We start from the raw sequence: 12,839 nt of genomic DNA on the forward strand, positions 1-12,839 counted from the left end.
ACCCTATAGCTAAAAAAAAAAAAAAAAAATCTAATCTGTGCTAATCTGATAAATGAAAATACTACTTCATTGTAGCTTTAATTTACATTTTACATGTGTTTTCATATGATTAAAAGTCATGTATTATTCTTTACTCTGATCTTTCTGGAATATCCTTTGATCATTTTCATTTTCTCACTGAATTTTTAAAACTGACAGTGGGTATGTGAGCTCACTAGAGAGAGAAATTGAGAGAGGGAGAAAGGATTTCCCAATGGAATGTGGTCACTTTCCAATCCCTTCTCCTCCATTTCTCATTCGGTTGGTATTTCAGTCATGCATACACATGTGCCTGGCATGTTTTTCAAACTGCCAGGGCCATGACTTGAGTAGCAGTTAGCCATTTGGAATCCATCTCTCTTAACCATTTGTCTCCAAATGTGGGGTTGGCTCCATTCACTGCTTTATTTATTGACTTGTTAAAGGTTTTAATATTTTAAAAACATCTCAAGATGAGAATGGAAGCTAAGGGATTGCAGCGTGGCCATCTTCCCAGGAAAGTGATTCCTCACTTGCCCTCTCAGTGTCTCTGTCTGTCTCTCTCTCTCTGGGGAGCACATGCACTGTGTGGCAAAAATATCTTAAGAAGTAATTATGGTCACTTTCTGGTTATCAGCCGTGTTTCCAAAACGTTTAGCTTTCTGGAATAAATCCAGGAATAAATGGGAAAATGTACATTTTTAACCTATTCTAAATCCAACTGAATTATGGCGTATATATGAAGAAATTTCTAGTCCAGCAGATGGTGTAATGGTTATGTTGCTGAACTCCCATATGAATGACTGCAGTTTGAGTCCCAGACCCAGAAACTCATGGGGTGCAAGAACATACGTGCCCGAAATTCCAAGAGGAGAATGGAGGAGAAGGGATTGTGGTGTGGCCATCTCTCTGGGAGGAAGGGGAGTGATTCTTGCTTTCTGTTTCTCTGTCTCTCTTGTTTCTCTGGAGAGCACACACACCCTGTAGTAAAAATCTCCTTTCTAAAAAAATTAATTTCTAGTCCAAAGAGGGTAGAGTTTTTTTTGATAGCTATCTCCCAATTCTTGAACATAGAATTTGTATCAGTTTTCACTTTAACCAATTATATTTAACTGTGTCTAGTTCCACTGTACCTTAAGCAATTAATGCTATCAAATTCTAATCTTTGCTGGGACCAGCAGTTAGCATAATGGCTATGTCACTGGACTCCCATGTAGTCGACCGCAGTTCATGTCCCGGACCCAGTGGCTTAAAACTCATGCCAGCCATGTGTGCGTGCGTGCCCAAGATCCCGAGAGGAGAATGGAGGAGAAGGGATGGTGGCATGGCCATCCCCCCTGGGGAGTGATTTCTCGCTTTCTGTCCCTCTATCTCTCTCTGTCTGTCTGGTAAGTGCACACACCCTATAGCTAAAAAAAAAAAAAAAAAAAATCTAATCTGTGCTAATCTGATAAATGAAAATACTACTTCATTGTAGCTTTAATTTACATTTTACATGTGTTTTCATATGATTAAAAGTCATGTATTATTCTTTACTCTGATCTTTCTGGAATATCCTTTGATCATTTTCATTTTCTCACTGAATTTTTAAAACTGACAGTGGGTATGTGAGCTCACTAGAGAGAGAAATTGAGAGAGGGAGAAAGGATTTCCCAATGGAATGTGGTCACTTTCCAATCCCTTCTCCTCCATTTCTCATTCGGTTGGTATTTCAGTCATGCATACACATGTGCCTGGCATGTTTTTCAAACTGCCAGGGCCATGACTTGAGTAGCAGTTAGCCATTTGGAATCCATCTCTCTTAACCATTTGTCTCCAAATGTGGGGTTGGCTCCATTCACTGCTTTATTTATTGACTTGTTAAAGGTTTTAATATTTTAAAAACATCTCAAGATGAGAATGGAAGCAAAGGGATTGCAGCGTGGCCATCTTCCCAGGAAAGTGATTCCTCACTTGCCCTCTCAGTGTCTCTGTCTGTCTCTCTCTCTCTGGGGAGCACATGCACTGTGTGGCAAAAATATCTTAAGAAGTAATTATGGTCACTTTCTGGTTATCAGCCGTGTTTCCAAAACGTTTAGCTTTCTGGAATAAATCCAGGAATAAATGGGAAAATGTACATTTTTAACCTATTCTAAATCCAACTGAATTATTGCTTATATATGAAGTTAAAAATAAAGAAAAATTAGTAGCATCAAATATTTCAAAAATATATTACATAAACACCTATCTGAAAAATTTTTAGGAACTAGAAAAAGCGAATCTAAGAAAGGGGAATTTAGGGCTATAAGAAACCATAGTTGATAACATAAAGGGAAAACGATACATAGCTAAAAATAATTATAATAATGCAGCAGTGGAGTTGCATGCAATTCTCTAAATCATTCGTAAAATAGAGCAGGCATAGGTTTTAAAAACTTGCCAAAATCCAAAAAAAATTTGAACAAAACATTCTATGCTGGTAGTAGCTCACCTACTGTACCTCCTTTACCACCATCCAGCCCCCCTCATCTCGCACTCTAGTACCTGGCTTTCTAACAGCTCTCTCAGCTGGAATCGCTCTTTCATCTAATCGGGTCCTCCAGGACACTGGCCCCTCTCTCCCCTAATTCATGAGCTCTTTTTGTCTTCACTTCCTTCCCTACCCAGCTTAGATTTTATTATCTGTTATTCTGATAACGTAATGACAGCCTTTCTCATCTTGCTGCTTTCTTTCTGTTGGGATCTGTTTGAGATACCAGTCTGGGATGAACTCACGTGCCAGCTTTCTCTCTTGTAACCTCGGAGCATTTGACCATCACTGAAGAAAGTAACATATGAACAGATTCAATGCACAGTGAAAGTATGGTCACCCATCTCAACGGGGATGTCAGCATTGTTCACCAACCCTAGCAGGCTTCTTTCATTAAGTTACTCTTTTCTGCCTTAGTCCTTTCGGTATTGCTAGAATGGAATACCAGAGACTGGGTAATTTATAAAGATGTGTATTTGGTCCTTAGTTCTGGAGGTTGGAAAGTCCAAGGGCATGGTGCTAGCATCGGCTCAGCCTCCGGTGAGAGCCTGTTCCCCACATTATCCCATGGCAGGAGGTAGAAAGGAAAGCACATGCAAGAGAGAGGACCAGAAAGTAAGAAGGAACCAAACTCACTCTTTTTTAAAAAGTTACTTAATTGTATTTAGTATTATTTTTATTTTAATCTGTGATGGGACCAGGAGAGAGACTGAGAGAGAGAAAAGCACCAGGTCTGGGACTCAAACCGTGGTCGGCCATGTGGGAGTCCAGCACCTTAACCCCCACACTGCCTGCTGGTCCCCAAACTCACTGTGATAGTGAACACATGCTCGCCATGATAAATCCACTTCTGCCATATTTACACTTACCTATCTGTGAGAGCACAGCCCTTGTGACCTAGTCTCTTAAAATCACCTCTCTTCACACTGTTACCCTGGGGATTAAGTTTCTAGTGAACTTTGGTGGACACATTCTAAACAGAGGTTATTTCATATTCTCACCACTCTCTGCAAACCTCTTGGCCTAGCTGCACTCTTAGCTGGTGACTTTACCTCCCACAACACAAAGTAAGAGCTGTTATCAAATGGGGCTCCATCTACTTCCCCCTATCATGTATATGTACCTTTCCACATAACATTCTCAACTTGATTTTGCTTCCTTTCTATTGATTCAGAAGAAGGGATTTCTTTCTTCCTGTTTAAAAGCAAGCTCTCCATCCGTGCTCCGAATCCTCTCACTTTCCAGCTTCTCAGGAAGTTACCTTTTGTCTCTCATCTCATCAAACGGTGTCTCCCCATAGATCCTTCCCTTGTCACTTAGGTCTCTCCCGTCTTAAAACAGTACCCAAACAAAAACCTCCTTCGGTTACACCCCTCTTTCTTCCCCAGCTGCCATGCTGTTTATGACCTCTTCTTCAGAGCCAGACTGTGCTTAATTCCCCAGTCAGGGACAGTATGTGTGAAGTGTGTGAAGTGTTGTCTACCATGGAGCTCATTAGAGACAGTGCCCCCGTGGTTTTTACTGGAGGTCTGGTCAGGTCGGCACTTTATTCCTAGTACATGTCAAAATTCTAGACTCCCAGAAGAATGTCAGGGAGTCAGCATAAATCACATTCTTTATGCTAACAATCTAGGCCCAATGAACCACTCTTTAATCCTTAGGAAAAGTTCTATATTACTGTAGTGAAATGTTTATGAGTCAGGTTTCCTTATGTCAGCCAGAGGACAAACTTACAAGCAGGACTTTCTAAATACAGAACTATTATTTATCTAGTCTCTTACTGGAGAACTTTGAAATAATTTCAAATGTGACACTTACAAATAGTATTTCCAAATGTTGACACTTACAAAAAGCAGTGAATACTCCCATATATGCTACCTATATGTGTGAAAGACTATCTCCAGGAGGGCTGGCAGGTAACTTAGTGATTAGGGGCACTGGACTTCCACATGACCGACTGTGGTTCAAGTCCTGGACCCAGTGGCTTGCTTTCTCGCTTTCTCTCTCTCTCTTTCTCTCTCTGTCTCTCTTTGGTCATGCTAAAATAAATAAATAAAATAAATTAAATTAAATAATTATTTTTTAAAAAAGAATATCTGCAGAAGTGAAAATACTTGAGTCTTAGGAGATGATGTTTTCAGTTTTAATGGGTAATTATTTCACAAAATGGCTGAATTAACACTCCCACTTTCAATATATCAAATGTTCCTAAAATTGCACTAAGATTTTTTTAATATTATTATATGTTAAATTTTTTTGTTGTTCAGATAGGTGAAAATTATTATAAATTAAAATTTACATTCCTTGATTACTGTTGTGCTATAGCATGTTTTAAACTGTTTATTTATAGTCAAACAAATGTCTATTACTATCTTATGTCTGTTTTCCTATTGTGTGGCTTATGTTCTTTTTTTGTTTTGGAGAGGTTTTTGCTATAGGGTGCATGCACTTGCCAGACACACAGAGAGAGACAGAAAGCAAGAAATCATCCCCCGGTGGGGTAGGGGGGGATGATCACACTGCAATCCCTTCTCCTCCATTCTCCTCTCAGGATCTTGGGCACACACGCACACGTGCCTGGCGTGAGTTTTAAGTCATCGGGTCTGGGACACGAACCACGGTCGACTACGTGGGAGTCTAGCGACATAGCCATTACGCTAACTGCTGGTCCCAACATTCTTTACACTCCTGTCAAACCCCATTACTATCATATTTTTTTCTTCAAACTTTTGAACCTTAGTGATCCTGACAGGTTAGAGAAATGGAAGAAAGAGGGTTGTGGTGTGACCACACCTCACTGGGAGTGGGTACTTTCTCTCTCTCTCTTTCTCTGTGAGCACATGCATACTCTGACAATAAAAACAAGTTCATTTAATAATTTCTTTAAACTGACCTTTTTAGTCTATTTAGACTAAATGTAATTATTCACGTGCTTGGATGGAAGTCTGTCATTTTGCACTGTCATTTCTCTATTTTGTCTCATCTGATTTTTGTTGTTGCTGATAAGTATTGTTCCTATCTTCTTCCTTTCTTGCCTACTTTTGAGTAGGTGAAAATGTTTTTAGACTTTCATTTTAATTTCTCTCTTGGCTTCTTACCTATGCTTCTGTACTTTTTGCTCTAGAGATGACAGAATGGTTCCATATCTTATTATAGTATATAGAGAGTTACTATCGTACCAGTTCAGATCAAATGTAAGAGTCTCAATTCATCTGGTCTGGGCTTTTGTTTTGATACTGTACTTATTTATGTTGTCAGTTCATAATCCGATGTTATCTATGTAATGTTTTACTTCAAACAGTCAAATATCCTTTAAAGAAACTGAGGAATGGATTTACTCTTTTATACCCATATATTTACTATTTTCCACGGTTTATTTCCTTGTTTAGATTCTGTTTACCCTTTACCATCACTTTACTTTCTTTAGCATTTCTTGCAGAGCATGACTGCTGGTAACAAACTTTCAGTTGTTTACCTATAAAGTTTTATTTTATTTATTTTGCCTTTTCTTTCGATGAATATTTTCAGTGAGTAAAGAATTTTGAATTGTATTTGTTTTTGATTTGTTCCCCCCCCCCGCAGCACTTTAAAACTGTCATTCCATTTGAATGACATTGTTTTTAATGAGAAGTGAGTTACCATTTGTATTCCTTTATTTTTTTTTTAGTTTTACTGTAGAGTACATGTGCTCTCAGGAGAGAGACAGAGATAGAGATAGAGAGGTAAAGTGGGAATCACCCCTCAAGGGAATGACCACACTACAATCCTTTCTCCATCCTCCTCTTGGGATTTTGGGCATGCACACACATGTACTTGGTGTGTTTTTCAAGCCCCTCTATCTGGAACTCAAACCATGCAGTCAGCCATTGGGGATCTAACGACCCCAAGAACTCTGCACCATTTGATGGCCCACCATGTGTATTCCTATTTCTGTGTATGCATTGTGCCATTTTACCCTAATTCCTTTTAGCGTTTTTTCCTTTTCTCTATATGTGATTTTTAGCAATTTGACTGTGATATGCCTACTTTTTTTTCCCTTTGTGTTTATTCTGTAAAGAGTTCACAGTTTTTAGAAATTACATGGCCATTATTACTTCAAATACTTTTTTTCTGTTTCATTTCTTTTTATTCTTTCCCTGCGTCCCATTTACACATACAATAGTTTCTGTTATTAACCCACAGATCATAGAGGCTTTGTTCATTTTTATTCAACCTTCTCTGTTTTTCAGAGAGGATCATTTTTATACATCTGTCTTCAAGTTCATTGACCCTTTCTTCTTTGCAATCTGCTGTAAGCCTATCCACTGAATTTTTCTTTTTGGCTAACATCTTTTTATTATAGTTTCTAGCTTTCTATTGATATTCCCTAAATATATTTTCTTTCTAAAACACACACACACACACACACACACACACATATCCTAAAATATACTTATAATAACTGCCTTAAAATACATGTTGATTTCAGTTTCTGGGTTGTCATGGGGTCTGTTTCCGTGAACTAATGCTTCTTGTGACATTGGGTCATACTTGTATATTTCTTTAGGTTTCTAGTAAATTTTACTTATATACTTGCCATTATTGTAGGTAGTCTACAGAGACTATTGATTCAATTATCTTCTTCTGAAAACTGTTCATTTTTGCTTTAAAAAGAACTTAATTTGACTTGACAAGGACTTCCGATTTAACCTCCTCCGTGGTGAGCTGCAGTCTGAATCTCCACTTACTCCTTAAACTTTCAACGGCCTCTTTCTGACACATTCCTTGGACGTTCTCTTGTTCATGTTTAGTGTAGGACTTCGCAAAGTTGAAACAGAATTTTCAGTTTCATTCTCTGTGGTATCATTTTCCTCGAGATTTTCTCTCTCAATTCCGCCATTTCATTAGCCTGCCTCTAATGTGGTTTAAATGAAAAATGAAATTATTTCCAGTTTACTTTTGTTTTTGCTTTTGGTATGTTACTAGTGTGGCTTGCTTGGAAGCTGGTCACTTTTGAAATTATCAGAAACAATTTAATTGCTAAATGTGAGGTGTCATACCCAGGGTTGTTTGACTATAGCCTATGGGCCCATGTGTAGTATAATCTCCAAAAACTTTTGCTGATCCCGCTGTTACACCCTACTTGGTGCTGGGGATACAAAACAGTCAAGGATTCTGCCTCTATATGACTTAAAATCAAGGGTTTCTTCTCAGGGAATTGATTATTTCCTCTTTCCTTCTTTCCTTGCTATAATTTGAACGTGTCTGGTAAGGAACTTATAATTGTTCGTGTTTTCTCTCTTTTTTCTTATTTCTCTTAATTAAAAATAGTGGTGGCTTTCTCTGTCAGCTGACATTGCTGTGTAACAAGTCATCCCAACACTCAGTGGCTTAAATAATTTATTATTATTTTTGTGGGTGTGAATAAGAGAGTCACCTGGGGTCAGTTGCTTTAATCTGAGCTCAACTGGGAGTGTTTCTGCTCCATGTTTCTGGTTTTCTCCTAGTATTAGCCTGGGGAAGTCCTTCTCATGGTGAGGGCAGAAGTTTAAGAGGACAAATTGAAACACAGCAAGGCCTTTTGAAGATTAGCTTAGTACTTGTATAGTGTTACATCCAACTCATCCTATTGGCTATGGGAGAATCATATGATTGAATTCAAAGAGTAGGGAACTGTGCCCCACTCTGGGTGGGAGGACAAGGAAAAGTCACATGGTAAAGGGTGTAAACATGTAGTAGATCACAGTTTGGTTTAGTCTCAGGATATCATTACCACCAGTATTAGGAGCTGGGTCACAACTTGTGTATTTTAATTTATACTGCTAAACTGCCTCAAAGATCTGGAGTCATTCCTCAGAAGTTATTATAGGTGGGTACCAGATAAGGACCTTAGAGCTCTTTGTTTAGTTCATATGTATTAATGCCCTCTTTATATCTCACACTATATTAACTTACGGGGCTTTGAGAGCTTTAGGTCTAATAGTAACTGACCATGGATAAATACCTAAAAGATGGTGTGATAGTTCCAATAGTGGAAGTATCTACTGACTATAAAAGTAGTATCAGAAGAGAGGAATAATTACATTTGCCTTGTGAGGGAAAATAGAAATCTTCTATTAAGGGGATACGCACATTCAATCTTGAGGGTGGACAGATCGGCACTCCCTGAAGAACAAGTTCAGGTAGAGAAGTACTATTTGTGAAAAATATTATAGCAGTCTGTTACCTCTTAGAAATGGAATATTATTAAAATCTATTGACAGTGTCCAAGTAATAGCAGAGTTTCTAAGAGCCAGTGAAAAACTTTGTATTTATCTCCTCCTTACGTCTTTATTACAGTAATTCTCAAACGTTGGCATGGATCAGAATCGCCTGAAAGGCTTGCTGAATCACAGATTGCTGGCCCCTAGCCGTAGAGTTTCTTATTTAGTAGATCTGGAACAGGACCAGAGAATTTGCATTTCTAACAAGTTTGCAGATGATGCTGATGATACTGGCCCAGGGATAACATTTTGAGAACTATTGATTTATTGAATCCTTCTTATGAGTCTGGCGCTCTGTAATGTGGTGAGAGGAAAGCATTCCTGGCCTAAAATTGCCCATGGTAGGGTTGCAGAGACAGACAAGTAAGTGTGTAATGAAAGTACGATAGAACGGATGCTGCAATACGTGGAAATACAAGATGCTGAGAGTACATCAGGAGTCTAACCCAGAATGAAGTCAGAGGCTACAAATGTTTGTAAGACTCAGAGAAAACCCTTAATCCTGGAACAAGTTTAAACAATTATATATATTCATTATAAATAAGTAAATAAAATTTTAACATTAGGAAGGAATAATAAATAGAAAAATGACCTTGAATCATGCTTTGCACAAAACTAGCAAACGTATTCACCTTTAATGTTGCTCTTAAGAGATTTCCGATCAAAATTTTTAGACGAACTTTTGCTGTGTAGATCCGACATTAGTTACTTTGTCAATAAAAGATAACCTTTTCTTTGCCAATTTGTTCTGCTCATCTTCAGCTATTTCTTAAGAAGCCAGAGTAAAGATGTTTATCTTTTTAAAAAAATGTTCATAATAACTGCTAGAAATTTTGTATATTTCAGAGTGCAGGCAAAATGAGAATAGAGTAAGATGTTAGTGATAGATAGTGAAACAGAGTTGGTTAGGCAGCTTGAAGTGGGAATCCAGATGCTGAGACTGTAGTGAACAAGATGTGTTGCAATTGTGGGCTAGAGTGAGACATTGGGACAATGTGGATCTTAGTGTCAAGAACAGCTAAGGAGGAATGCAGTGAATCTGAGGCCATGGACCTGGACAGATGTTAGATAGTTTTCACTTGGACATGGAAAGCTGGGTGAACAAGTTGGGCAGGAATTAAGATGTATATTTGAAGCAGGTAGTTGATCGGTTGGTTGGTTGACTCACTGACTGAAGAGTATAGAGAATCTTATAATGTGAGCTGATTTGTCTTGCCAATAAAGATATTCTGGCATTTTAATGTTGCAGTTCTGGATTATGTGATCATCTTGTCCTAAAGTGGCAACACTCTTCCAAGAATAATGAATGGTCAGTGGGGCTTCTGGCTATCCATTTACATGTTTTAATCAAAAGCATATCTCAAAGGGTATGTAGAACATTTCATTTTAAATAGTTATACTCCCTCTGGTTAAAGAGGCTGAAGTCAAGATGAAATTAAAAATAGAATGTTCAAACTTTAAAATTATGTAGTACAATGCATTTTTATTGAAGATGAATTGTTAATGAAAATTATGTATAGTCTTTTAATTGTCCTGTTAAAATACAATCTAATTAACAGAAATCTTATCATCTTTTCCTTAGCATACATCTGTGGATGGATATACTGAATCACACATCCAGCCTACCAAATCAAGCAGCAGACAGAACATCCCCCGGTGTAGAAACTCCATTACGTCAGCAACAGACGAACAGCCTCATATCGGAAATTACCGTTTACAAAAAACAATAGGGAAGGGAAATTTTGCCAAAGTGAAATTGGCAAGACATGTTCTAACTGGTAGAGAGGTAAGTTTTTAGATACCTCTTAATATTTGCCTCAATCTCTCTATATTCTTGCTAAAAAACTTCCCTGTAGCTAATGTTGGACCATAAATGACAGTTTCAGTATGGAAAACACTAGAATATATATGAATGTAACATTAGCAGATAGAGCTATATCATGGCATGAAAGTTGACCTTTTAATATTTAGAAAAGAATTATTCCCACATGTTAGTATCCTTATAAGTAAGCTACAGATGAGCCTTTAGGCTTCTGTCTTCTATTACATGGTTTTTGTGAACATTGCTGGTTACCAGTGCCACCCCAGGAACAAGGCCAAGATAAGTTCTTAGTAATTACAGCATAGAGGAAGTTGGGAGTAAATATATAATCGTCACCTGCTCATTTTTACCCATTTAGAACATTTTTACCCATTTGAACAAGTATTATTATATAGATTGTTTTCTCAGGTGACAAGGTAATTGAATTTTAAAATCTGTGTTTTGAATTGTGTGCATTTATATAGTAATAATTTATATAGTTGCACTTATATACATTATTTATAAATGTATGTTTGGGTTAAACACTTTATTTAAATAAATAGCCATGACAGGCCTATCCTGAGATGGTTACTGAACTTCAGCTCTGAAACATTTATTTCCTTGACCCAAAATGAAGATTTTCTTCTGAGACTTCTTACTCCACATTCATTTCTAGTGGCCTCTACTCACTCAGTATCTAGACAGGTCCAAGTGAACAGCTTCCAAACATCTAAATATGATTAGAGTCAGATTATTCCTCTGTCCCCACTGAATCTGATACACAAAGAGTGAAAATGGAACTGATGCAAGATTCCAGATCACCTCCTTCTGCATACCTCTGAATGCTCCAATTGAACTTCAAGAATTAGGAAGAAACATACCATCCATCAGATGACTAGAAATCACCACAGGGTCACAAGAAATATGGGAAAGCAAGAAAATACCTCTCCTCCAAGGGAAAATAATAGCTCCTTTTCATCCTCAGACAGCACAATGAAACTCATGGAAATGTCAGATAAAGAATTTAGAATATTCATAATGACAGTGCTAACAGAGATGGAAGAGAAGAGAGACCATGAACCACAGAAGAGGCAGGAGAAAGGAGCTGATGAGTTCCAGGTGAGGAAATTCTTGCAAGATCTAAAAGAGGAAATACACACTATAAAAAAGAATCAAATGAACCTTTATAGATAAAGGCTATAATACAGGAAGTCAAAATCTCCCTTGAAAGTATTAAAAGCAGACTAGATCATACAGAAAATCAAATCTCAGATGTAGAAGATAGAATCGCTGGCCTAGAAAAATCCACCACGAAGACTGAGAAAATTGCCCCCAAAAATGAGAATAATATACGAGAAATATTAGATACCATCAAACTTCCAAGCATCTGGATAATTGGTATCCCAGAAGGTGAAGAGACTCATAAGCACATTGATAATCTATTCCATGAAATCGTGGAAGAAAACTTTCCAAACCTAGAGAGGCATTCAAAGATCCAGATCCAAGAAATACAAGCGACCCCAAATAGAATCAATCCAAGAAGATCTTCTCCAAGACACATTATAGCCAATTTGACCAAAACCACAGACAAAGACAAGATACTAAGATTGGCAAGAGAAAAACATCAAGTTACCTACAAAGGATATCCCATCAGGTTAACTGCAGACCTCTCATCAGAAACAATGCAGGCAAGGAAAGAATGGGAAAATATCCTCAAAGTGTTGAGTAAAAAACAATTTCAACCAGGAATACTATATCCAGCAAGATTATCCTTTATATAGGAATGGGAAGAAAAGACAAGAACATGCTCAGACACACAAAACCTGAAAGAATTTACCAACACCAGACCAGATCTCCAAGTTCTCAAGGGAGTGCTATACCAGGAAAATTAAATACAGACACACAGAAATGAGAGTTCAAAAACTAAGAAATGGTCAATTTAATCATAGGGACAAGTCTGGAGTTGAATATTATGTCCCAGAAATTAATCAGGTAAGATCGAACCACAACAGAAAATAGATTAAGTACGTGAGACTGAACTGGTGCAATAGAATTTTATGACTTTCGACTAAAACATTGCTGATTTTCTTCTAGGCTTTGTTTTCCAGGCTTAAGGATTTTTTGTCATGTCTTAAGGTGCCAATAGGTTCATGTACCTACTATTTGAACAGAATCCTAACCTGTTTCCAGGTTTTAAGTTTTAAGCAAAGTTCCTTAGCATTTTTTTTATTTATTAAAGCTAAAACTGCTTTTCTTGAAATAAAAAAAA

At 37.5% G+C, this 12,839-nt stretch overlaps 1 protein-coding gene across 1 annotated transcript in view; it reads left to right on the forward strand.

The window, feature by feature from the left end:
* Positions 1-12,839, forward strand: part of MARK1 (microtubule affinity regulating kinase 1) — an 83,538-nt gene that overhangs the window by 8,656 nt on the left and 62,043 nt on the right. The window contains exons 2-3 of the mRNA XM_006170193.2: positions 3,015-3,067; positions 10,352-10,555. Of these exons, the coding sequence (XP_006170255.1) occupies positions 3,015-3,067; positions 10,352-10,555 (257 nt within the window). The remainder of the gene's footprint in view (positions 1-3,014; positions 3,068-10,351; positions 10,556-12,839) is intronic.

This window comes from Tupaia chinensis, unplaced genomic scaffold, assembly GCF_000334495.1.
Source record: "Tupaia chinensis unplaced genomic scaffold, TupChi_1.0 Scaffold148108_1, whole genome shotgun sequence".
Classification (NCBI taxonomy): domain Eukaryota; kingdom Metazoa; phylum Chordata; class Mammalia; order Scandentia; family Tupaiidae; genus Tupaia; species Tupaia belangeri.